Source organism: Eupeodes corollae, chromosome 3, assembly GCF_945859685.1.
Source record: "Eupeodes corollae chromosome 3, idEupCoro1.1, whole genome shotgun sequence".
NCBI lineage: Eukaryota > Metazoa > Arthropoda > Insecta > Diptera > Syrphidae > Eupeodes > Eupeodes corollae.
This window is the reverse complement of record NC_079149.1, coordinates 17900631-17928519: the sequence shown is the minus strand read 5'-3', so window position 1 is coordinate 17928519 and position 27889 is coordinate 17900631. Positions and strand designations below refer to the sequence as shown.

At 31.2% G+C, this 27889-nt stretch overlaps 1 protein-coding gene across 3 annotated transcripts in view; it reads left to right on the top strand.

The window, feature by feature from the left end:
• LOC129949659 (ubiquitin-conjugating enzyme E2 W) overlaps positions 1–27478 on the top strand; it is a 54835-nt gene extending 27357 nt beyond the window's left edge. Inside the window, exons 2-6 of one of the 3 annotated variants that reach the window (XM_056061246.1) lie at positions 17865–18137; positions 22922–23013; positions 23092–23194; positions 23262–23493; positions 26090–27478. In XM_056061246.1, the coding sequence (XP_055917221.1) occupies positions 18021–18137; positions 22922–23013; positions 23092–23194; positions 23262–23493; positions 26090–26103 (558 nt within the window). In that variant the 5' untranslated portion in view covers positions 17865–18020 and the 3' untranslated portion in view covers positions 26104–27478. Of the gene's footprint in view, positions 1–17837; positions 18138–22921; positions 23014–23091; positions 23195–23261; positions 23494–26089 lie in introns of all 3 variants that reach the window. The other 2 variants (XM_056061245.1, XM_056061247.1) reach the window with 2 other exon arrangements.
• The last annotated feature ends 411 nt before the right edge of the window (positions 27479–27889 follow it).

The following is a 27889-nucleotide window of genomic DNA, read 5'->3' as shown; positions in this document are numbered from 1 at the left end:
TTTGAATCAGTTTGGAAACTTCAATTTCTTGTGAATTTTCAATGTTCTGTAATTTTCTGTTAAACTTGTCATAAATGTCAGTTTGTTTAAGCTCGTTAATATAAACGCATCCTGGAAAAAGAGAAATTGTCTAATTTAAATAATGTATACCTCACAATTTCAGACTTAAAACTATATAAAATTCTTTACAATATTAATTTGAATTCTATTTATTTTTAAAAACAAATATTTGTGCATTTTGACAATGACAATCTTCAAAATAAAATATCCTCGTTTCAAAGTTCAATAAAATATTAATAACTTTTCTAGATCTAGTTAAACAGAAAATTGGGGCCAATCTCATAATTTTTCAAAGAATACAATTTTGACAACTATAAAATACAAGGCTAAATTATTATACCTATAAACAAATTCTTTGTTTCATCAAAAAAAGAAAACACAACGAAATATATTTATTTTCTTTTTTGATTGAGTTGCCTGGCAAATATTTTTTGTGATCACGATTGAATTCTTTTTGTAGTCTATTTCTAAATTATTTGTCATAATATTTTGTGTCTTTGGATTAAATTCATTGAACTTTGATCTTTTGTGTGTAAGATTTTACTTTCATGTTTTATATTGAAATTATTGTCCTGATTCATCTTGGCCTGATGATCTTTGTTTTCGTGTTATCGGGGCCTAATTAGTTGCAAAGAAAACATGAACATAAAACATGTTCCTTATATATGTTCAGAATTTAACGATATATATATATATAATATAATAATTTAAAATATATTTGCAATTCAAATTTATTGAGTTAACTGTCATAAGATGGTTAACAAAACAAACTAAGCATCAAACAGTTCTAATGGACGCATTCAGAAACAAATAATCAGATGTGATTAACCTGAAATTGAATTGTGTAAAAGTTACATGCGTCATTGCATGGGTTGGGTTGAAAACAGCTACAGCCATTATTACACTTTATGATTGTCGTGTTTTATTGAAAAATATTATCAAAGGGTTCCCGCAAGGTCAATCTTTGTTCCAAACTGATGTTTTTATTTGTGTTCTTTGTATAAATTCAAGAATATTAATTGTTTAGTAAATTGAAAGTTGATTCAAACTTTAATATTATTTCCAAATCTCGTTTTAAACAACAAAAATGTTTTTATATTCATATTTTATGCTTATAGTTTCCAGCTTTTCTTAATTATGCGTAAAAGATAGTTGTATATTTATTTTTTGTTCGTGTTTCTAAAAATAGATCACTTAAATCTTAGAAGACACTTTTCAACGTTAATATTTCTCCATACTTACAAATAGAAATAAATAAAACTCAAAACCAAATCTCTTTGCAATATTGAAATTATAGGATTGTAAATGCATTTGGAAGAAACAAATATTTCATTTTAACATGTTTTTGTACTTTATATTTCATAATCAATTCAACGTCAGATATTATTAAAACCTGATGAACAAATTATTGTTATTGTTTGCAATATTCATTAATTTTTTACTCGTTCAACTTGCTTAAGACATTTTAGTTCATAAATAAAATCACGCCCATATAAAAATTGTAATGTATGTTAAATTTAATAAATAATATCAGGTTCATTAATTTTTAACAAGATTTCATCAAAAGATTTGCAACTTGTTTTGTTTTTAAAAAAGATGCGAACATTTTTTTTCTTAAGATTTGAGTTCGGTTAAGTCGCAAGAATATTTTAGTTTACTTATTGTTTTGTTCTTTAATTACGAACAAAATACAGATTTTTTACAGTAAATACTTTTTTCAATTAAACAATAAATTAACCGCAAACCATCAAACGATTATTAATGACACTTGCACCTTATATTTTGTATTTCTTAAATTAACCTTCTTACAAAACTGCGTTCGACATTGATTTTCAGCTTTTGACATTAAGAGATCTGTTTGTTTAATTCGGTTTTATTCTGCTTGGTTTTTCACTTTGAAAAAACTTATGACTTAGTATGTAAATTGTGAAAAATTGACAGGTTTTGAAGAAACATCGAAATTGACATCAACGTTAGACCTGAACTCTGAATTCAATGTCACTGTACAATATCTTCCAACTTTTAAGACGAACTTTTCGGGTTTATCAATCAAATCAAAATGTAAGAATATGTTAACTAACATTAATTTTTGTACGAAAAGGCGAAAAGTCCTATAAAATCATTCAGTGTGTTCCACACCTAGTTTCAAATAGTTTCAGACTGAAAGTTTTAAGCATCTTGCACATGAGCAACGAACTGCGAACTGTGGATGTTCGCATATTTTGACTTTTCTTTCACGTGAGCTTTATTTCTATTTGCAGACAGCGACGAATTGAATTACCCTTTTCTCAATATTTTCCTCCACCATGATCTTTCATACAAAAACAAAACAAAAGTGGTATAAAGTTGAGGTTATGTTGCGCGCCAACAATTTATTCGTTGCAATGTGGATGGTATGTGGAACGCGAATAGAATTTGACAGTTCATAGCAACCACACTGCAATTCGTTACTACCAAACTGTTTTTACAAAATTGTCCTGTTTTAAAGAACAAAATGCAAATTTTATTATCCTAACAATAGTTACAATTGATTTCTTACAATTTAAATGTGTTTTTGTTCGAAATTGACGTTTTGAAATGTGTAAAATCACGTTTGTTCGTCCATTCGTTGTTCTCTCTCATATGCAAGGCCCTTTAATCAATTTTAGTCCGAAGTTATTCCACACTTCAAAGAGTAAAACATTTCCCCTTTTTGCCAGATTTAGTCCGAGAAATTTCTTCTGGCAATTTTTGGGCTGGCTGTCAAAGTCGATTTGACGTTCACCGCAAGTAATGACAAAAGAAAAAAAACTATCGACTAAGGTGCCCAAGTGATACTTTTATTTTCATTTTAGTTTTGGTAAATGTGAATAGTCCAAACTCGTGTAGATTGCTGCTGAAACCGTTCCAGACATTTTGGCAGTTTGCTTTCTCTCTGAGAGCATTTCGTCCTCACTCCTCTAGAAATGTCTGAAACAGTCTTATTGACGCCAAGCAAATTGCATTTACATTTGCAACTTTCTAATCTATTTTGTTGATTCAATTTGATGCTGTCAAAAGCGCTGTTGACGTTTTGATTTATTTCACATGACTTTTAAATCCAAAGTTATCGTTGCTGAAACAGTTGATGTTAAAGTTAATCACTATTCACATGAGCACGACTAACGACCAACGAATGAACAAATATTCGTCGATTTTGACATTTCTTTCACATGAGAGTTTTTAATTCGCAGCGAATAAATACCATTCACAACCGAAACCAAAACAAGAATGATTTTTTTAGGTTAAGACGCGCGATTATTGTATTCGTTGCGAGTGTGGATAATGTGGAACGCGAATAAAGTTTGACAGTTCGTATCAACTACAATATTTTTAGCGACGAATAAATTTGTGTTCTTAAATTTATTAATATATGATATTGAACAGTAAAAGTATGCATCGTTAATCAAATAGTTTTGTTAAGAATTTTTGTGGAAATATGTCTTGGAACGTACATAAACTCACATTTTGTAATTCATTCGTCGTTCGTTGTTCGCTCTCATGTGAATACTGCTTTATTGTGTCAGTTTGTTTCTCCTACAAAATTTTTAAAGTTGTGACAGGAGCTTAAGTAGGTAACGTGTATTATTGGGTACGTTCAGCACCTTAATTCCTTGCTATCACATGTAATCAAACTTCAAACTCAAAACAGATCTTATACAGCGGATTTCAAAGAGGTTTAAATACGTACTTAAATCCGTATATGCATATTGACATCTGAACTTTCGGTTTCAAATTCTCGTGTGTCAATAAAAAAAAGTTAACATGACAGCGGAAAAATCAGAAACTCTTAAAAATTGAATGGTAAGGTTTCATGTCGTAAAATCATGGACTGTGTATGAATTTTACGCATGAAATGAAATTTATTAACTGTTCGTAATAATAAATTATAGTGTAATCATTTATTACACGAAATAGGAAACATTTTTCACTGTCAAAAAAAAATATTTTCATTTAAAAGCGAACAGATCTTTAAAATAAATTTCTTTATTTTTTGATCATAACATCGAGAGAAGATGTTATAAATTATGTCATGAATTTAGCTAATAATTTAACAATTAAAATCTCTCCACGCGATGGGGTTTTCCTGAAAAAAACAATCGTTTTATTTAATCGATGACTAATTCAAATTTCCTGGCTATTGTATTGAAAGTTAGGAAAACTAATTAAACTGCAAATATTACACAAAGTTCGGTAGGTAATTAATTAAAGTATAAATTATATTTTGTTTATTGGATGCGTTCATTATTTATATGTATGTTTACAGTTGTTTTTCCTTTTCTGACTCAGCTCTAATCCATAAACATTTTTATATATTTCTTTTGCAATAATCACTCCACAAAACAAAAACCATTTCGAAAAATAAAATCATTCAAATCGAAATAGTAAACAAAAAATATCAAATTCTTTTTATGAAACCAAAACAAAATTAAAGAGAAAAAAAAACTATTGCATGCATTTTCCACGTGAATTTTAAATTGAAAAACATTTGCATTGCAAATACAAATGGCTCTACATAAATGGGAATTTATATAAAAATATAAGAAACAAAAAATAAAAAAGAAATTTTAAACTTTTTGTATTTTGTTTCTTCTCTTATCACAGTTTGCATCGCGCTAATAATTAAATTGCAATTTTCACTATCATATTATATTTACATTAAAGTAATCGTATAAAATATGACGATGACGCTTTGACAGCTTTGATTATTTTGCATGCGCTAGGAAGTTGATTTAATAGAAAAAAAAATCCAGAGCAACGAATCACCCCTAAAGCTTCTTTGGCACAATCGACACCCTTGTACTTGACTTTTGTGTTGTCAAGTCTAAATTTCGTAATAAAAATTAAATTCTGACGCGTTTTGAATCACACTATCACTACACTTAGAAAATGAGCGGCTTCGGCTTTTGTTTTCAGATTATATTATTTGTTTTTGAACCTGGCAGATTTTTAATATGTCCATGAACATATAATTCAATTTAAATCATGACATAATGAAATAATAGAGTCATCGTGATACCGTTAATAAATCAATGAAATACATTTTGATGAACTTATAACAAAATTAAAAAGACGTTACTTATCTCACGTAGAAAAATTGTTTAGTTCCGTTTTGACATTAAACATTTTATCAGCTGCTTTAAAACAAAAACGAAGATGATGGTTTAAAGACTTTTATTTAATTTAACATTTTTACTGAACTAATTAACATAAATAAATTTTAGTTAAATCAGTGACCTTATGGATTTTTATGAAACATTAATCTCTCTGACATTGTCCACAATTTATTCTTTTGAGGTGACGCATATTGACATTTCATTATTTTTCACTCTCACTTATTTTCATCAAGTATTCTCGAGATAAAATGATTTGACTTCAAAATAAGTCATCTCGAAAATAATTCCGAAGTGTCATTGAAAACTGTCAAAAATGTTATGTTTTTGGTGACTTCGCAATTAAATTGAGTGAATAGACAGATTCAGTACAATCGCAGGAAACAATATTGTTGCACATTAAAATATTAAGCAGAGAAACAAATAAAAAATCATTTGTTTTTTACTTTTACATCTTCCGATTTAAGTTTACCATACAAAAATAACTTTTACCAAGCATGATTCGTTTGGGTAATTTGCCGAACGCTGCCACTTAGACTGAGTGAAAGCATCCCATTATCTGTTCAGAGCTAAATTTGTCAAAAGGTGTGTTTGTTTTAATTTTGATGCAGGATAAATTTAAAAGAAAAACTATAGAGTTATACAATACAAAAGTGACATTTTATTCTAAGATCTGAAATGGAAGGCTATACACTCTTATGATTGTTAATTTTTGTAATTTCGATAAATTCGATTGATGAATTTTTAATAAGAACCACCTTAATAATAACCATGTTTAAATTTTCCTACTTTCTCTTGTTTTTTTCGGAAGTCGTAATGAACTCTTCTAAATAAAACATACAAATTAATTGAGCAGAAAATAAATAAAAAGTAAATGAAGTTCAGCTCTTAATTAATTAAAAAATCATGATTAGCCGTCATTTTGACATAAGTGGAATTGACTTGATATTTACTGAAAGTTTTCTTGACAAACTTTTCAGTCTATTTTCCAATAAAGTTGACTTTATTGAAAGTCAATTGGCAACTGGCCAATCAGATGCTAGAAACTTGCGTACCTGTCCAATGTTTTTTTTTTTTTTGAAAAATGACAGAAACGTCATACTCGTTGACAAATGACTCTTATATTTTTGTTGTGACACCTATTTGGCTTTCGCTTTGTAATGGCACGTGACACAGATCAATTTCATTGATTATTTCTGTCTTACTTACTTAAGGTGGCGCTACAGTCCGGGGTGGATCCGGGCCTCAACCAAGATAAGTCTCCAGCCAGCTAGTTTCCTAGCTAGCTGTTTCCAGTTTCGCACGCCAAGTTGGTTGAGGTCTTCACCCACCTGAGTGCGCCGCCTGAGTCGCGGTCTTCCTCTACTGCGCCGTTCCTCGGGATTGGATTCGAAGATCTTTCGGGCTAGAGCGTTGATATGTCCATTCGCTCTACATGACCTAGCCTACCTACGTTGGACTTTAATTCTGTTAACTAGGTCAGTATCGATGCACAGCCCGTACATTTCGTCGTTATATCTTCTCGTCCATTCTCCATTTATGCGTACGGGACCAAAAATCACCCGACAAATATTTCTCTCGAAGCATCCTAAGACGGTCTCATCTTTCTTTGACAGGGTCCAGGCCTCAGCGCCAGCCTTGGTTGAGTGGTTCTATCTCCCTTACAGCAGAATTCAGTTCGTCATCGCCGTTATATAATTTGGAGAACTGGTCTTTCCATATTCTCAACATAGACTGCGGTTCTACTACGATGATCGTCTTTACAGGCTTCGGTTCGTGGCTGGTACCCTTGGAAGGTTTGTTTTACCTTTTGGTTAAATTTACGAACCTCGTTCCTGTTGTGACATCCCTCGCGCGCTTCTCATTCTCTTTTTTTTTAATCTAAGAAGCCGGTGTTCCTCTCTCCTCTTCTGCTTGTAAAGCTCGCGAGCAGCTCAGGTCGTTCTGTGAAGCGCCGTTTTGTATTCTTCTTGTTTCGCTGAGTGCACTTGCCGGCATTCGTCGTCAAACCAGGGGTGTCGCTGTTGTGGTCGTGTGAAACCTTGCTCTTAAGAGGCGGCATCTTTGATGGCTGCAAGGCAATGTTGCCACTGGTTTTCAATACTTAATGTAGGCAGCATAGGACTCCTTATAGACTCGATGGGAAAAGTACATGGCAGTCTCTTGCGATTGTAGCCATCTGACTTCGAAACTTTTCACAGAACTTCCTGGTTTTGGCTTGGATCTGGATATCCGTAGCCGTACCTTGGCTACAACGTAGTAGTGGTCCAAGTCAATGTTGGCCCCCCGGGATGTTCGGACATCCTGTACACTGGAGAAGTGTCGTGTGTTGATCGCAATGTGGTCAATTTGGTTGACAGTTGATTGATCAGGAGATTTCCTTGTCCCCTTATGGATATTAAGCTGTGTGAACTGTATACTAGCTACCAGAACGTCTCGCCCCTCAGCGAAATCGATCAGCCTGCATCCGTTGTCGGAGGTGATGTCGTGCAGGCTGTATCTCCCAATTGCTCCACCAAAGATGCCTTCTCTTCCTAGCTTGGCGTTAAAATCTCCTAAGATCATTTTAATGTCATAGCCAGGGCACTGCTCATACGTCTTGTTCAAGAGCTCGAAGAATTTGTCTTTGGTGTCTTTATCATTTTCCTCTGTTGGGGTATGCGCGAGTATAAGGCTTATGTTGGCGGTTTAAGCCTTGATGTGGATTGTCGTGATGCGCTCGCTCACACTGTTGAAACTCAAGACTTTTTGCCTGAGTCTAGTTCGAACAAAAATCCACACCCAAATAGACGCTATCTTTGTTCTTGGCAGCATTCACCGCCGTATACATCGCAGTCTTTTCTTTTTCCGGTCCATCCCCTCGCACTTCTTGGATGGCGGTAATATCTGCCTTGTAGCAGTTTCGGGCTTCCGCTAATTGTTCGGCTGCACGTGGTCTGTTAAGGGACCTAACATTCCACGTACAGATCCGAAGTTCGTTGTTCTTATTTCGTTTGCTTGGGTTTTTTAACAGTTAATCCGTCCGTATCCGAGGCTTGTTGGTGCTTCGCAACCAAGGTATTTTTTAAGTGGTCAGGAAGTCACCCCGACGACGGCACAACCCCCAACCTGGAAGTCCTTAAGGAAATAAGGATTATTGTTACTTGAAAGATAAAAGATATTATGTTCAAAGGTACCGCAAAATGTTGATAACTATAAACAAAATTGATTCGACAGTTGGCAGTTAGTAAAAATAGCAACATTAGGCAGGTTCACACAACATCAATGGATAGGGTATATATGAATTCTTAGAAACAAGATACGAGTTCAAAGAAATCAGACAAAACTTTTGATTTCGAGGTCCAAAATTGTTGTGAAAGAAAATTTACAATTCAACCTTTGAACTAGCTGTTCTGTCAGATAGAATACTTCACTTGATATTATATTAAATTTTTCCTGTCTAACTTTCCAGTCCACTTTCCAATATAGTTTCCAAGTTTCATAGAGCTATCAAACATGAAGTTCAAGTTTAATTTATATATAAAAACATGATCAGCTGACAGTTTGACGTTAGAAGATTTGACTTAATAGTAATGGACATTTTTCTTGTCTTACTTTCCAGTTTCCTTCCATTTAAGTTTTCTTAATTTTAAGGTCATTTTTTGGCAGTTGACTAAAAACTTGTCTTACCTTTAAGTCCGTCGGTTTTAAAAAAATGTTTTCCTGAAATATTTGAATGTAGTTTTTAAGGCTTCCGCTATACTAAAATAAAATCGATGATAACGTAACTATGAATTCTATTGTTTGTTTCAAATAGCAATCTTTAACACTTCACATAGTTAATGTTGAGGCAATCTTTATTTTGAAAAGTTAATTTTTTATAGTTAGCTATTAAGAACAAAGAACCTCCCTGCGAATCTTGATGTTCTTGATAGCTTTTGCCATCCATCATATTGAAAAGGGAATGATAGACGCTTAGAGATCTTTTATCAGTAAAAATACTTCCCCAACAAATTGGCAAACTTTCTTGTCATTTTATTTTTACCCAGTCCCAGTGCGTCCAGCACAGCACAATACCAGTACCAATATTATGCCCGATGATGGAAGGAACGTGCTAAAACTATTAAATTGCCGCTGATTGAAGAAGATAATAATATACTAAACAATATCAAGCAATTGAAGAGAAACTTGCCATCTTCAGAAAGAATTCTGTATCTGCTTCTGCACTCGTCTGTTTCTGTTTTCAATAATGTTCATTTGCATTATTGTTGTTGAGAGTTTCTTTTTTTATTGAAGAATCCCATTTATAAATATTTATACAAACATTCCAATTAAATTGTTGTATGAAGTAATTTTTAATGGTCTTATCATAAAAATTAAAAAAAAAAACTTATGTGGGTAGGTTTGTAATAACTGCTTACGATTTGTATGGATCTTTGTTTGGAGAACCTACCCTACTATTATTTCCATATACCAGTAGATTAGCGGTAAGTCAGTCGACAACCAACGCAAACGCCAACGTCAACTGGCGAACAATAGTATACGCTTTTGTGCATTGCATCTTTTTCTGTCTTTTTCATTTTTAACGTCGCTCGTCGCTCTGTTCGATTTTTTTTTTGCGCACTTAACAATTCTTTGCAGTGCGATATTAAAAAAAAAAAAAGAAAAAAGAGCTGAGTACACTATGGAAAAATATACCTAGCTACTATTTAATTGTTGTGAACGCAGTTATGCGAAGTTCAACGATCGGTAGACAAGTGGTATACTTGTTGACAATGAACTAAGTTAACCTTATTGTCATCTCATAAACGTCAACGTCACTTAAGTGGAAAATAATAAAAAGAATATTATAGAAGAAGGTATAATATTTCGGTGCGTTTTTTTTTTTGTTGCTAGTCGATTTCAAGTTGAGTGAAGATGACTTTTATGATACCCTACCTACTTACGATTTGTATGCATAAAAGGTATAGAGTTTTAAAAACAAGTTATGCAGATTCATTAACAAAACAGAACTTAAAAGGGGTTTTATTATCTTGTCTACATGGGCGAACTAACAGTCCTTTAAACAATTGAGGCTCATACATGTTTTAATAAGATTTCTAAGTTTGTCCAACATGACATTTGACACATTATCGAAATGCCTGCCATCTTGACATTCCAGACATGTCAAAATATTACTAAAGCTTACTTAGATGTTTGAATCTTGTTAAGGAAAAGTAATAAGAATTTGTTGTTGTAATAGTTTGTACAACTCCTTAAATAAAAGCATGTAATCTGAGTATCTTTCTTATTATGGCATCCCTTCAAAAAATGTCAGTTGAGAGGACTCTCAGTTACTTTGAATGCACATTTTATAGAACTTCTCAATATTTTGTCTATTGAACGTACCCTCCTCTTTAGAACTGGTTTCCACGATCTTTTAAAATGCTGACAAAAATGGATTTTTAGTCTAAGGTTACACTGACTTTAGGATGAGTTTATAAATGTTAAAAAAAAAATGATAAAATCTTTTAGTGTCAGAATGGCAGTGTTCAATCTGAGATAAAATGTGTATACTTATATCTTTTTGTTAGTGTTTTACGTGGAACAGCTAAAAGTTGAAATTATTTTTTAACATCTTCAAGGTTTATTGAAATTCACATTTCCAAGAAAGCCAATAACGACAAATGTAAATGTCAACGATTTTGACATTTGTAATAAAAACGACATAAGGATATGTTGACATTTGTAAAAAAGTTTCATTGAGTCAAACATTACACGTATCCAATTTGCTTTAACGTAAAAATCTTTAACTGGAAGAAAAACATTAATATGCGTATTAAATCAAACCTTATAAGTATATTGTTATGATTTTTAAAATACACACTTCCTTCAGTTTGTTTACGTTTGAAGTTTCAAAATGATCAACAATAACAAAAGCAAAAAAAAACCTATGAATAAACAATTAATTTTTAGTAAGAAATACATCCATACTCAAAGTCCATAAAATAAAGCTAAAAGTAGGTAAACAATCATTTATAAACCCATAAATTCAAACTTTCTCTGTTTTTATATCGAAAATATTTTAGTTTTGTTTGTATTCATTTTATTTGGACCCAATTTTGTTGATACTTTGAGTTGTTCTCTCGTCTTTTCCAATAAAAACAAACAGTCCCAATTCCTAATAATAAAACCTTTGAAGTTTATGTTAAAATGCGGTGTTTTTTTTTTATTTTTTCAAAGTTTTCTTAGAATTGAATTTTGATTCCTTTTAAACTAATTTTGTTTTGTTTTTTTTTTCCTTTTAAAGCAAATGTTATGAACTAATTTAAAATATTCATAAAGTAAATGTCAACATCAAATGCTAATTTATCTGTCATTATGTCAACAAGTGACAGTTGTTGTTTTTTTGTTTGCAATATTTAATACAAATATCGTAAATGGAGTCATTTGACAAGCCTTTGTTGATTGATGCAATTTTTCATTGCAATTTTAGCTTATTAAAAAATTATTTGAATAAGTGTGTGAAGGGATTAGACATTTGCAAACAATCAAAGTCTTTATTTTTATAAAGCCAGACATTTTATCAAAGTTCAAATAAATATTACGAACTTTTTGTTGACCCAAGTTGTTGTAACAAATACACTTGGATCTCTTTGTTTTGAAATAATTCTTATAATTGATTAAATGATGAATTGCTTGTCATATATAAACACATTTAAATTTCAAATTATAAATAATGAATACAACTCAAGAAAAAATAAATATAAATATATAAACGATTTATACATTTTTCAAATACTGTAGTTCTGTTCTGTTGATGTAAGCTAAAAAATGACAAATCAATCTCAATACAAAAACCTTTACGAACATGGTTTTTAAAGGACACATTATTGGACCTATTTGATAATGTTAGTCTAACATTTTTAAGGCGCGTTCGAATTTGGTATGGATAGGTTTTGTTCTCTTTCTAAAATCAAGGTAAGTTCGTATAATTATCAGATCCAACAATACTGTCGTACAAAAAGTGTTCTGAAAGTAACAAAATAACTTTTTAAGAAAAATTGTCTGTTCACTCAGCAGATTTTTGACAAAGTGTACAACTTTATGTCAAATTGAGAAGCTGATTCTATTTATCACAATGAACAAATTGTCAGGTGGCTAAAACAAGAACAACGACATCTGACATCTGACAGTTTCAAAAGTTCTCTAATAAGTGATAATAGCTGAAAATGACGTTTGTGACGATTTTAAGACATTTGGGACATTTTTCTTCTGTAATATCTAAAACTACTGTGTAAGCTTTCCTTTCGTAGTTCTTGTAGACATTCCAAATAAAGGAATAGGCCCAAATAAAAGAACATATTATGGACAGACGTCATAATGAAATAGACCTGTTTGTTTCTTTTATTGAAATGTTTGAATTAAATAAAATAAGTGGTAGATTTTTGGGTTTATTTTTACTATTAATTCCAGAGACTTAAATAAAATTGTTAAGAGGGGTGGGGGGGGGGGGGGGGGGTTAAGGGAATCATGAAAATGTTGTATTTAAATAAAAACAGACATAATATCTGGGAATTTTAAGTACAAAATTTGAATTTATTTAAAGTCCAAGCTCATTCGAAAACCTATCTTACTGAAAAAGTTAATAATTTATTATGAAAACAAAGCAAAATTGTTTACTTAAAACTTTACTTCATAACACTTTAACTTATCTTGTCTTGTTAGGCAACATCGAAGCGTGCAGTTTTGTAATTCATAATAAATTTCAATATAGATACTTGTAAACATATAGAAACCTTCGATATCATAAAAATTGAAAAAATTCTTAATAAATTAAACACCAATCAACAACACATTTTGAAATATTCTTCTATCATTCGATTGCATGAAAAATGACAATTAATTGATTCTCGTGTTGTATTTTGATGTATAGATAGATATAAAGTTAAAAATAAATTCAATGCATGCTCCTACTTAACAACGACAAAGTCTCGACGCCGCCGGCGCGCCGGCCGCAGCTATTGTCTTTGCTGTCAAAGCAACAAATAAATTTTCTTTTTCTTTGACTTGACTTCAAAGCGCATTTCAAATGATCAATGCTTTCGTCATAATTCTAATAATTATTTTAAAATTCAGCACATGAAATGAATAATTGTACTTTTAACTTTATATCTATAAAAACACTTAAAACATTGTTTAGCAAACCACTTTAGACGTGCAGTCTACTTTTTAATTAGCCAATCAAATTAAACTGCACTGACATTTAGTTGCAGTTTTCTTTTATGATAATTGTTAAAAGATCAAGAGCTTGTTCATAGAGCTGATTTTTCGAGTGAAGAAAAAACATAATAAAATTGCAATAAAGTCAAGTCAAAGTACAAGTCAGTTTAATAACGAAAATTAATAAATAAAAGCTAACTTCAAATTATAAATAAAAATAAATAAATTGGGTGGCGCAACAGTCCTTTGAAAACCTGGGCCTAGTGACTTACAACTCTCAACCATTCCTGTGTGCGAGTAATGTTGTCAGGAATGGAGGGGACCTACAGTTTATATGCCGAATCCGAACGGCTAATTTGAGAAAGCACTTTTTCATGACAAGAGTTACTCTTGGAGAATTTGTCAATTCCTCGCAAGAGGCAGTACCCGTGAAAAGACTTTAGATGGCATAGGCAGGGATCGAACCCAAGACCTCTGGCATGACAGTCCAACGCACTAACCATCATGCCACGGGTACTGCCAACTTCAAATTAAGTAATTTTATTTATTTCGTGGTTTTAAGTTGGTAGCATTACCATTTGACATCTGTCAAACTTCTGGTGTCATTTGAAATTTGATATAAGCAGTTGAATGTTTGGCATTCACGATAAATTGTGAAGAAATTTGATGAGAATACAAAAATTACCTATGTTGGGCAGGTTCAGACAACATAAGGGACTTCACTTGCAGTCAACTTAAATTTTTTAACGTGAATTTTGACCAAGGCAACTAGTTAGTTGTAAGCGAAGCGTGATGGTTAGTGCGTTGGACTGTTATGCAAGGGGTCTTGGGTTCAATCACTGCCGGTGCCACCAAACTTTTCTTACGGGTCTTGCGAGGAATTGACAAATCCTCCAAAAGTAATTCTTGTCATGAAAAGTGCTTTCTCAAATTAGCCGTTCGTATTCGGCATTTAAACTAGTTCACTTCCATCTCTGACAACAATATGTATGTCACTAGGCCCTGGTTCTTCATGGACTGTTGCGCCACCTAGTTTATTTTTTTTACTAGTTAGTTTTTCAAGTGTCATGAGTTTCAAATTTAGAACTTTACTTTACAAACCTCTACTAAGTTCATAGTACAAAAACTACTAAAAACATTATTGTCTATAAAACACTTCTGAGGCAAGCTACAAATCTATTACGATTTTTATTTAGTACTGTAAAGAAATATTACTTAAATCTTTGTCAAATTTACAAGGATCTCTTTTACAGAAAACATAAAATTAAGCTGTGCAGGAAATAAATATGTAATTTATAGAGTAATAAAGTTCAGCTTTCAGTTCAATGAAAAGACGTGATCGTGGTCATTTTGACAGAAGTAGACTTGACTTGATAGTTCGGGAGATTTTTCTTGACTAATTTTCCAATAAAGTTGAATTAATTGTGCGGCAAATTTTTGGCAGCTCTCCAATCAGATACTAGAAACTTGCCTTACTTTCAAGTCCCTTATGTCACCTGAACCTGCCCGTTTTCATCATCATAATGAAGTCCGTCCATCTGTCAAAAATTGTGCTGCTGTTCGGAATTCATCTATTCCCCGACTTTCGCAACAATTACACGTATAGTAAATCTCACTATGACGTATTTTGCGTTTGGAGTTGAATCAACTTCTCCAACATCTAAAAGGTTCAAACAAAGCAGCAATTAAAGTCCGCTGAAAATTAAAAAAACCTGTCGTAGTGTTGGGTGTTGGAACACATAACTTCACATTATGTTGACTTAAATTGGCTACTTAAATCCAAGAGTGGGGCTATGATTAAGACTGAGTTTACACCGATAATCAACATTACTTTGACTAAGGCTTTTCTGAGATTTTTTTAAAAAATACTTTGGCGTTTTTGCGATGACGTCTCCATTTTTTAAGGGTCCACAGACAGACTCAAAGACCGTGTAGTTTTTTAATCATACGTAACCCGTGTTTTGTTGGAAAATCTATCAATAGTATAGTAGAATTTTACACGAATAACAAAAACAATATCCGCAGTATGAATACTACCGATAAAAGTTAAAGTAGAATCCTACTACGGATGGGTTTTTGACATTTATACGAGTCTCGAATGGATCTTATTTGATTTCGTTCTCAAATGTTGGTACGATTGATATTGCATTTGTATCTCGACGGCTGTGTTCGTTGAGTAGTTGTGCACTTGAAATCATGTGTTTTCCATATGCGAAAAAAAATCAATCTGTTGATATTATTTAGTTTTGTTAATGAAAATGGACTAACTGGGCTTATTTTGCAAGAGAAAACAAAAGAAAAGATAAATAAGTTTAGCTATGTTTCCACCAAAGGTTTATCTCAGTTTAGATTAAATAAATCTTTTTGGTGTTTCCACCGCAGAAGAAGATTTAAAAATGATTAAGTTTGACAGCACTTACTAAAATGCAAATGGTGGTTCGATGTTTCTTATGAAGTGCAAGTGAGATAGTTTGATTCGTGTTAAACAATGAAGAACTGAATAGTTCAGCAACACATAAAAATGTGCTACCTACTTCATATGTATTTTGTTTTTAATTTGATTAAAATAAAACTATTATTTGTACACAAACATGCAAATAAACAGACCATAATGCATTATTTGTAAAATCAACTTCTACACACAGGTTTTTCTTCACAAATTTTGAATCGACTCCGATCACCGACCGGAATCGAGTCAAATCAAGTTCATTTCAACTCGGTATATAAACAATTGAGGCGATCTTCAAGCTCCCTTTAACTCAACATGTTAATATAGTCTACGAACAAACCCCCTTCTTGAAGTTTTTATTTTATGTCAAAATTGCAATTGTTAAATGAACTTTTTTTTATAGAATCTCAATTTCCATATGTCTTCTTACCATTTCTTTTTGAAAATTGTCTATTTTATTAGTTTAAGTTAGTTTTTTGCTGAAGTTTCTTATAACTTTTGGTTTTTACAAAACTTTCTTCTATTTTTGTTTTTTTTTTAGTTAATATTCTGACAGGTCTTCTTTCAGTTGTACCAATTTTTAAATGCAAATCTGGCTACTGCCGATGGGTTTTCTTGGGAATTTTCTACTGTACTATTTATAGAATGACAAACAACACGGGTATTAAATGGTGAACTTCTACAGTAAAAAGTGAAAAAATTGCCTAAAAAGCATTCACCTATATTCACTTCCCAAAAAAAAGTACACATTTTCCAAAATTTACATATTCAAAATTTCAAGTCAATCATTTGAAAATCATCTGAGTTATGAGTATGCAGTAATGAGATAAACATATTTAAAGGTTTAAAATTGAAAAAACTGAGTTCTTAGAAGTTCCTCCAGCTCTTTTTCCCAAACTCTACAGTAGTCTAATGGCTGCAACACAAACACGCTTCAGCTTCGGCTTCGCCTGACGTTTACAAGTTCAGCCATAGGAATTCAATGCACGCTATCACAATGAAGCTTTTACTTCATGTTGCGTTTGACAATCGTAAGAAAAAGAACGTAATGTTACGTAATGTGACTTTAAACGGAAGCTCTAGTTCAGATTTGCTGAACATTTGATTTGTCTGACAGCTCAACAGCTGTAAAAAAAAGTCAACAATCAAAATACATTTACTTTTGGAGGAATTCCCATTGGTTATTATAGCCTGCGTAAGCTACTTCTGAGAAAAAATACCAGCTGCTAATGACAAAAGTGCCATTTTATAAATGTCACATTAGAAATGTCATTTAAAGCAACCTCGAAGGGAGCCCATCGTAATGCAGACGAAGCCGAAGCTGAAGCGTGTTTGTGTTCCAGCCATAACCCCTTATGAAAATCGCATGCTACAAGTGTTTTTAACACTCATTATATAGTGTGAGATTTTCATTTGCAAGCCTTTGCCTTTCACATAAAAGATTCCTATACTAATTAGCTTGTAGACTAAGTATTTCCTTTGTAGACGTAAATAAGTTTATCTGTTAATTTATAACCAACCATGCATTTTTACACCTGTTCCTGAAATAGTTTTCACAACAAGCTGTTAATATCTTCCTTCCCAGATAACCTTATCTATCTCATAATTGAAACAACAATATTTATTCCAAAGAAAAGGCCTTCATAAAGTTAAAATAGAAAACTGCTATGCCCTGTCATTTCAGTGCGATAAATATTAAAAAACGATTTGAAGAAAAATAACCCTATTTCAATTAAGTCATAACCATTCAAAAGGGTTGCATTCTCATTTAACTTAATTATTATTGTATTCAGTATGTCTCGAGGTACAACAAAAAAAATGTCCCTTATCACCTAAGTAATCTTATCTAGCAACTTTTGTTTTCTTATCAGTATCAGAGAAGTAGATTTGCACACACTTCAAATAAATTGAAAATATCAACCTGATAAACAAAAAATTATATATTTTCCAAACCAACAACGTTCAGAATTACACATTTTGAATTTGAACTTATTTCGTTTGTAATTAATTTCTAGTCAACCTATCGTTTTTGTTTAACCCAGACGAATAGACGTTTGCTGAAAATGGCTCTATAGAAATAAAAAAAAAAACTTAATTCTACTACAGCAACATTGCGCAAAGTGATAAGTCAATTAAAAACATATAAACAGTGATTTCATACATATAAAAAAACAAATAAAAAATATAACGTTTTCAAAATGATGAAACTATTTAAAAAGAAGGATAATTTAAAGTCCGAAATAATAACAACTTCCCCAACAGAACGAGTTCCAACAAATGGAAAAAAATTAAACTTAACATGTTTGCAATTGGAAGTAAGTATAAATTATAGAATATTTTAATTAAGCCCTCATAGTGTGTAGTGTACTTAACAATTAAAATTGGTTATCAAAGTTTGTACCTGTTTATCAGAACTTAATATTTAGGTTAAGTTTCTTGGAATTATATTAAATGATTCATTATAAACACATTTTCTAAGAAATAACAAATTAATGACGAATGCATCTCAATAAAAATTGCAATTTAAAATATTAATCATGAAATTTGGAACGTTTTTTACATTGTTTTCCTGAGTGTTCAGAATAATCAACACATTTTTCAGTATACTTAAAAAAGTGCTCCAAAATAAGATCTGAGTGCAAAAAAGTGTGTCGAAATGTACTCATTAAAAGCTTACATAGTTTTTGTAAAGTTTAAGTTAAAAATTATTATCGATTCACAAATTTACAGATAAGTGTTTCAAAAATTCCATTACTTGACATAAATTGACGGTACTTCATATTTTTATCACTATCAGAAATGAATTAAGTTTCGAGCCAATTGACGTCTTTATGAAATTTTACAAAATGATTGAAGAGCTTTATGGCTGAATCACAAACACGCTTACATTACGTTTACGAGTTCAGCCATAGGAATTCAATGCACGCTATCACAATGGAGCTTCGACTTTACGTTTTGTTTGACAATCGTAAGGAATAGAACGTAATGTTATGTAATGTGACTCCAAACGGAAGCTCTAGTTCAAATTTGCTGAACATTTGCTTTGTCGGACAGCTGTAAAAAAATGTCAACAAACAAAAAATATTTGTTGTTTGGAAGGATGAAATAATAGAAATGTCATTCAAAGCAACCTCAAAACAGACCCACCCTTACGCAGACGAAGCCGAAGCTGAAGCATGTTTGTGATTCAGCCATTAGAACGAATGATTTGAAAATAAATCATCAAATTTATAATCTTATGGGATTCTTCATTGGTAAATTTAAGTAACAGTTAAAAGTAAAAAAATCGATTTTTTCGAAACCAATTTAAAATTAATGAAAATTGTTAAGTGCAAGAGTACTTGACAGCCTTTCATACAAATTTTGTCTTTGCTTAATGCACATCAGAAGAGGAAAATGTGCTTAACACTCAATTGAACAAAACAAAACACAAATCTGTTTTATGAAAACAAATTGATCTCCAAATTGAGATTTCGATCAAAAATAGATCATTTTAATTTAGAAATTAGTTAATGCTACAAAAAATGCTAGCTGTCATATTTGACATCATGTTTGAATATGTGAGAGTTTTTCCATAATTAGAATTGTTATGATTTTCTAAGTAAACTCTTTCAGTGACACTTATGGGGTTTCCATTCAGATTTCAGGTTTGCAGATCAATTTAGTTTAACCAATAAAATGCAAAAACAATTTGTGTTTTGACATATCTACATCAAAAATAAATTGATCTCCATTAATTGGAATGCATTTTTCTTTGAAGTGCGTTCTTTTTCTAAAGATAGCAAACAATTTTTAACTTTTGTTTTTCCCTAAGTCCTGTATAATAACGATTTTTAGAAATGGTTGCGTTCAATCTCATATTGGATATGGTGATTTTTTAGACGAGTTTGATAACTAAATTGAGATAGCTGTCAAAAAATGAAATATAAACAAACCTAAATTTTTTCACAAAAAGCAGCCAAACATTTAGATTTCGAGTTCCAAAATTATTATAAAATAAAGTTTTAAATGAATAATTTGAATAAATGTTCACATTACTTAAACATTTAAGCATATGTTGAATCAGCTGTTCTGTCAAATAGCTACAAATTCCAGAAATTCTTGCATAGCTTTGGATTTCTTATTTAGACCAGCTTAAAACACTAAAAAAAAAATATTGGTAGTTGAAACTGTCAAATAGATTAGTGATTATTTCAAAGGTGAAAAAAAGGAAAATTTATAAAAATGAAATGTCTTTTATTATAAGTAAAAAATATGACAGCTAATAATTTAAAAAAAAAACAACAATTGTAACAACATTGGCTGCGTTCATTCTCGTGTTGCGTTAGGGTATCTTGGATAGGTGGATTTTGAGATACCTTGTTGTACGAGTTAGCTGGATTGGGATAGCTGTCAAAAAATAAAAACAACTTTCAGCTGTTCACAAAAAGCATCTTCGAAGTTTCAAAAAATAGATCATAATTACCATGTACAGAACATCCTCAAATACAACTTCAAATAACATTTTGTATTTTTTTTGTTTACCAACAAATACAAAAGGCTGAAATCAATTTTCAAGTTTATTGAAATTCAACAATGTGTTGAGTCAGCTGTTCTGTCATATACCTTCATACCCCAGATATTAGTTAATTTAAATTTCTTGACTTGATGGTTTTTCCTGACTAACTTTCCAATAAAGTTTTCATAATTAGAAGGCAATTTTTTAGCAGCTGGCCAATCAGATACTAGAAACTTGCCTTACTTTCAAGTCCCTTATGTCGCCTGAACCTGCCCATTCTTGGATATCTTTGGATTCCTTTTTTGACATCTCAGCTGTTATTTTACACGTAAAACACTAAAAAGTATCCGGATACCCTATCTGTCTGAGATTGAACGCAGCCATTTTTGTAAATGTCAAATAGTTGAAATGTTATACTGTCAAAAAGTGTTGTGATTATTTCAAAAGTAAAAAGAAGAAACAATTTATTAAAATGGAATTTGAAAGATAATTTCTAAAAAACAACAAATGTAACAACAATGACACTTGGTCAACTTTTTTTTTGAAGCAATTGATTCTTGCATATTCCAACAATTTGTAACAATTACACATGAACAATTTTTGTTGTTGACATAACAACAACAGTTAACTATGGTAAAGATAAAGAACAGGCCATTGAGCAATTGAGAGATTAGAAACATGTCTTGACTTCAAGTACCTTATGACGTATGAACCTACTTATACATAGACTTCAAAACCGATTAAATTAGTTTGTTTTATTGGCATATTTTTTTTCTGCATTTCCAATCAAATGCGTCATTATTTTCATGTTTGCCTTCAAAATGTCAGTTATACTTAAATGAAATGTCTTGCTCCTTCGTGCAAAAATATGGAACGGAAATTGAAGAAAACCACAATTAATTACAACAAAATGTTCTGTTTCGAATGTTTTATGGTGAATTTAGAGCTGTAAATTTTATAAATAAATACAGTATGTGGCTCAACAGTCCGTTGAGAACAAGGGCCTAGTGACTTACTACTCTCAACCATTCCAACCATCATGCCACGGGTACTTCAATTGTACATTTATTATTTGTATATCATTTTTTGACATTTGAGTAGTAAACTATGGCATTGCTAAAAAAAGACGATGCATGCATCACTAATGCTTTGAATTTTGTAAGCCAAGTTTCCTGACCATGTTTTTTTCTCGAATTTCATCACAATCGGTTATCGCACTCTTGTAACGTGAAAAGATAAGGCATATGTCAAAGCTCCAAATTCGATTCAAGACCGTAGAAATGAAATTCCTGAAGTTAATAAGGACATCAATATGCGAATCGGTGTTTTTGAAAAACTTAAGAAAAGTCGGCCATTTGTTTTTTTTTTTGAGAGTTTTTAAATATCAAAATGAAATCTCTTAATGAAAAACCCTATATAAAGACGACTGACTCAACAATTATAAACTGTTTCCGCATAGTTTTACACAATTTTTTAATGTAAACTACAATTAATTGTGTTTTTAAATGTTTGCATTCTTATTATTTATGTAGACATAATATTTGAATAGTACTTATTTTTATAAACAAACAACATTTTTTTTACAAAAACTTTACAAATATTTGCTGAAGGTAAAAATCAGTGCGTACGTGATATTTGAATTTCCCTTTTTCAGATTTTGTGTCTTATCACTGAATTGTTGAATTAAAATATAATAAAAAATCCTTTATTTTGTGTTATTCCACTGATAAGATATTTATTTTTGTTATTTTCTTTTTCAATATGATTTATCAACATTAATTATAACTATAGGTAACCCTATTTGGAAAAATACGATAAGATTGGGATTGTTTTTGTGTGTACACAAATATGAATTAATATATTTTTTTTATCAGATAAAAATATTCACGATATTAACTTTATCGTTTCCTTATGCTTGTTGAAATTGTATTGAATTTTCAAATCTTGTTCCAATAGAAAATAAATTGCAATTTTATAAATTATATTTTATGTTCATGTGGTTATTGCGTTAAAGAATTGTTTAAAGGCGCATTTTAGATAAACACTTTTAAGTTTATCTACTTTATTGTAGCTCATAAAATATTCGGAGTAGAGTCCGACTACAATGTAGTTATCATACTGCGAATCAAGGCAAGTCGTCTAAGAAAGACGCATTTTGTTTTGATAATATGAACTTATTTTCCTTAATAACAAAGTCAATAATTCTTGACCTCGAATTAAAAAAAAATCGTATATTAAATGAATCCATGTCCATACCAAATTTCATTAAAATCCATCAAGTCGTTCGCCTTTGATATGAGAACAAACACAGTTCCTCAGTTAGACTATCAATTATTTCAACTAGAATCACCCCCTACTCAAAAAAAAAACTAGCACCAATGGTATGTGGATATTTCCACACCTTTTCGTGCTTCTAATTTGCCTCGTTGTCGACTTAAGAAATAGTAAACAAAACTTGCAAATTGATGTCAATCACATTATAATTTTATCCAATTTACAAAATTTGTCATAGGATAACAAAAATCAACAAAGTTCTAATCAAATAATATACTCACATTTATGTAAATCCCTAATTTTTGTTTTATTTGTTACTATTTTCAGCGCAGACTACATAAAGAACTGATGTCCTTGATTAAGGAACCACCACCAGGAGTTACTGTTGACGCCGAAAGCATTAGTCAAAATTTAGCTGAGTAAGTTCAAATTGTCTTTTTTTATCTCATAGACGAAACACTACATTTTCTTTCTTGTTTCTTGTTTTTGTTTTTTAGATGGAAAATCAATATTGAAGGTTTTGAAGGAACCTTATACGAAGGCGAACACTTTCAACTGCTATTCAAATTTAATAACAAATATCCATTTGACTCACCTGAGGTAAATTGTCTATATTTTTTTTTAATTTAATGAAAAATATCTAATTGATTATTTATAAATTGTGCAGGTAACATTTATTGGATCAAATATTCCAATTCATCCGCATGTATACTCAAATGGTCATATCTGCCTATCTATTTTGACTGATGACTGGTCACCGGCATTATCGGTGCAATCTGTGTGTCTTAGTATAGCTTCTATGTTAAGCAGTTGTCGTGAAAAGAAACGACCTGCCGATAATACACTTTATGTTAAAACGTGCAATAAAAATCCTAAGAAAACGAAATGGTGGTACCATGGTAAGTTCTTATTTTTTTTAAAATATTATTTGTCTTTTTCCATCTCAATTCCCTCCAGCTAGTTATCCTTTAATCGAACTGACGTCAATTGTTTAAGAAGTCTTTGAAAATCTTATCAATCATTAGCTGTAGTAATATCTTGCAACACGAATGTTTTTAATGAGACTGTTATTATGGCTTTTGTAGTTATAAGTACACCGGTGATTTGATAGCTTATCTAACCGAACATTGAAACAAATCCTTGAGTAAAATTCAGTAACCAGGTCTCTTGTCTAAAATGTGTTCTTTCGGTTGCGGTGAATCTCCTCTTCTTCGTTTAATTAGAAACCGTTCAACACAAGTCGAAACTTACAAAAAATAAATCCTGGTGTGCCCCAGGGAACTGTTATGTCTCCTACACTATTTATCTGCTAATTGTTATCCAATCAATTATATCGCTGGCGATAGAATTCTTCAGATGTGGAAATGGAACGACAATCCTAAGAAGCATTGTAAAGGGTGTTTTATTAGACTCCAGGGATCCGTTTTGTCTCCGCCACTTTTCCTTATTTTTATAAATGATCTTTTGTCTGAATTTTCTAACCCACAAAATTGTTTCGCGGATGACAGTACCCTCAGCTCCTCATATTCGTTTTTAGATTCGCATCCTTGTGTTTCGGATGTGGGCTACCAACGGCAGCGTATGATAAGCTCATTAAATTCTGATCTTGACAGTATTGTCCAATGGGGAATAAAAAACCGTGTAAAATGTAATTCTTCGAAATGCCACTACCCATTAGTGGTACTTGTATCGAGGAGACTGAAGAGCTCTCAGTCCTAGGTTTGTGCTTTACAAACCACTTGTTGTGGAGTGTTCACATATAGCCAAAAAAGCTGCTAAGCAAGAAGTTTTTTACCCCTTCTGATCTGGCTACAACGTATAAAGCTTATATTCGTCTGAAACTCGAGTATAATTCCCATATCTGGGCAAGTACTTCAATAACACACTAGAGTCTCTTGGACAGAATTCAAAAAAGAGCTCTAAAATTGATAGGTGGCCGTTGTTCAACTAAAACATTTGTTTATATCTTGAGCACCGCCGTAAGTTTTCATGTATCGTTATTTTCATAAACAATGTTCCAGTGAAATAGCTAGTTGCATTTCTCCCCCCCAAACAATTTCTGAAGTACAGAGAATATTTTTTTAGTCGCACTACACGAATGTGGAATGCTTTACCAAACTCAATATTTCTTACTCACTACAATGAGCAGGCATTCAAAACCAATGTTCATCGATGTCTCCTTTCCAATCCTGTCTTCCCTTACTAATTTCTCGCACTGTGTATAATCATTATAAGGGTATTCATATCCCCTTAAGTGCACGCACAATATAAAAAAATGATTTATTGTTAATTTAGCTTTAGCGGGTACGAATAAATTTCAGCCGAAGTGTCCAACTTTTAGGGCACTTTTTACATCAATTGGGGCCATATTTCAGTAATATCGCGCCGAATATGGTACTCCAAGACGCCAATCGTCCCGTGCTTATCTGTGTACCAAAGCGACTTGACATAAATAGTAGAGTTGCGTTAAATCCCACGACGCGATATAATGCACTCACCAATAAATTGATTGTTTCCGAACCATTATTTTGGTTATAAATTTATCCGGAGTAAATCAATTCATTGTGAAATTTAAAACCAAACTGAGCGCAATCAAGTGACAGCTGTCAAAAAGACTAATCCCAAAAAAAGGTTAAAAATTGCAAGTTTAAAAAACATCCATTGCAATTGGAAATAAAAATCGTGTTTAAAAGCTTCGAAAGCAAATATCTTGTGTCGATAATATTAGATTAACTCCCTTCCTTTTCTGTATGTGTAGCCAAAAATGCAACCGGATTTTTTGATTTTCTTAGATGATGAAAGATTTGGCTACAATTTCCAAAACTTATCCTAAAGTTTTTTGCTTCACCGTTTTGACCATTATTTTAACGGACTATGCTCTAGTGAAATATTCAGCGGCATTTGTCCCTTCAAACAGTTTAATTGCAATATTCATGGTTCTGCGAATGCCCATCTTTGCCGTGCTGTGAAATTTGTTCTTAAGCAGTACTGCGCGAATGTGAAATGTTTTGCTCTCCCTTTCCCTGTCTTTGCAATGCCGAAGAACTTAAAAACAATTAATATCGATATATCTTATTTTAAATTCCTTCCCTTTTTTGTAATGGTCACACTGCAACTTTGGCATATTTCAAGTATACAAAACCCTTTGAATGTGCGCTTATTATTAAAAAACAACTCAAGCCTTTTAGACGAAATCCAAAAAAGAGCTTTGAAAATGATTGGAGTGATAGAACAATTTTGACGTCATAGTAAAACTTCTAGAAATGCACATTGATTTACTCTTGAGTTCAAATTCAGACGTCCTGTCAAGTAAAGAGATTCCTTATTCAACGGCACATCAAGAATGTGGGTTGTTTTTCCCTCCTATTTTAATATTTATAACTTTAAGATGCACTTCTAACTCCTCTTAAATCCTTTTCTATTTTCCTCTTTAAACTTTAAACAAGTTAATGGTAGTTAAAACCTAATTAATTATTTTTCAATTTTTCTTTTCAGATGATTCAGTGTAATTAATGTTATTTCCCAGTCTTTCCCTTTTCTTGGAAAACTAAATATATATATATGGTTTCCCTTATAAGATAGAATTCTAAATCAAACAAAATTTCGAAGATTGTCTTTGTTCAGATCACCTTAGACTTACCTAATACTTCAACAACAGCAAAAACTTCTTCATCACTGTGGAACTAAAACTAAGCTTCGAATTTCAATTAATTATTATTGTTTAATCAATAATAATATAATAATTTGTATCTATATAAAAAAAGGAAGAGCAAAACTCTTATGTATTATTTTTTAGTGTCTAAATATTATTTTTTTTTGTGGCAATTTATTATTATAATGATAATGATTTATTTGTAATTCATTCTATATAAAAAAAAGAATAAAATAATAATAATAATAATTGATAAAAATACATATATCCCTGTGACGCAATCAAAAAAACCCGATAGATGTATGGATATTGAAAGTGAGTTATATAAAAGTAAAAACAAAATGTGAATCTATTTGGCCTTAAATCAAAAAATTATATAAAACAAAAATAAAGGTAAACTTACAAAAATAAATCTATAAATCATTTAAAAGTCCATATTACAAAAAATACAAAAAAATAGAATATATCTTTAATTGATTGTTTGTGAAAAGAATTACAATAAAAAACATTCCAATAACATCGGAACTACTTACAAATATAAAAATACATTGCTCTGCTAAACTTCTATAACCATAAATAATTCATATTTACAACAAACAAACAAAAACACAAAGCAAATCTATTTTACACACGAAAACACACACCACACTGAATGATCTCCTTCTCTAGATATTGTGTAACTATAAAATGAAAAACTAATTTTTTTACAAACTCTCAATAAAATATAATATGTTATAAATTCAATTTAAATACAATACAAAAACTCTTTATTATTCAAATTCATATTTGAAGAAAATAATAAAAACAAAAACAAACGAAAAATAAAAAATAGTATATCTCTAAATTGTAAAAACAAAAGAAAACAAATTGTTTAAATTAAACACACGGCTAAAGTGAAGAAAAAGATGGTAATTATAAACTCATGTTTTTGTATTAACTATTATTTTTTGTAAAAGCAAAAATATTTAATATACAAGTTATTATTATGTATTGAGCTTACGTTTTGTTTTTAAAAATTCAATATAAAATTTGTTTAACAAAAACAAAACAAAAATAAGAAAAACAACAACTGGATGTGAATGTTTTATGAATTACAAAACAAAAAAAGTTATCATTACCTATGTATTGTATATCGTCTTAATTATATTTTAAGTAGTTGTTAACACAAATCGTATAAAATAATAATATTAATAATAATAAAAACAAAAAACTATTTTAATCAAAAATTCAAATTATGTTGTTATTGAATTATTTATTTTTTGAATTTCTTATAATTGTAGTTTTAAAACTTGAGCTTGAACAGAGAGAGTAATTGCTTACAGCATCAACACGTAGCTATGAGCCTTAATTGGCGGCAAGATTTTACACTTGCTGCCCCTCGCATTGTATATTCGCTTAGTTTTTGAAATTAACCAAAAGGATTTACACAAAGATTTACTCCCTCTTATTTCGCGAAATGCTTAGAGTGAGTTCCTCTCTCTAAGCTACCAAGACATAACAAATTCACTTCTTTGTTAGCCTTTGGTATTGGCTTAGTCCATCTACATATATATTAATTTTTTTGAGTAATGTAAAATCAATACAATATGCATATAGTATAAACCACAGCCAACACGATACACTCACAAGGAGGCTATTCCAAC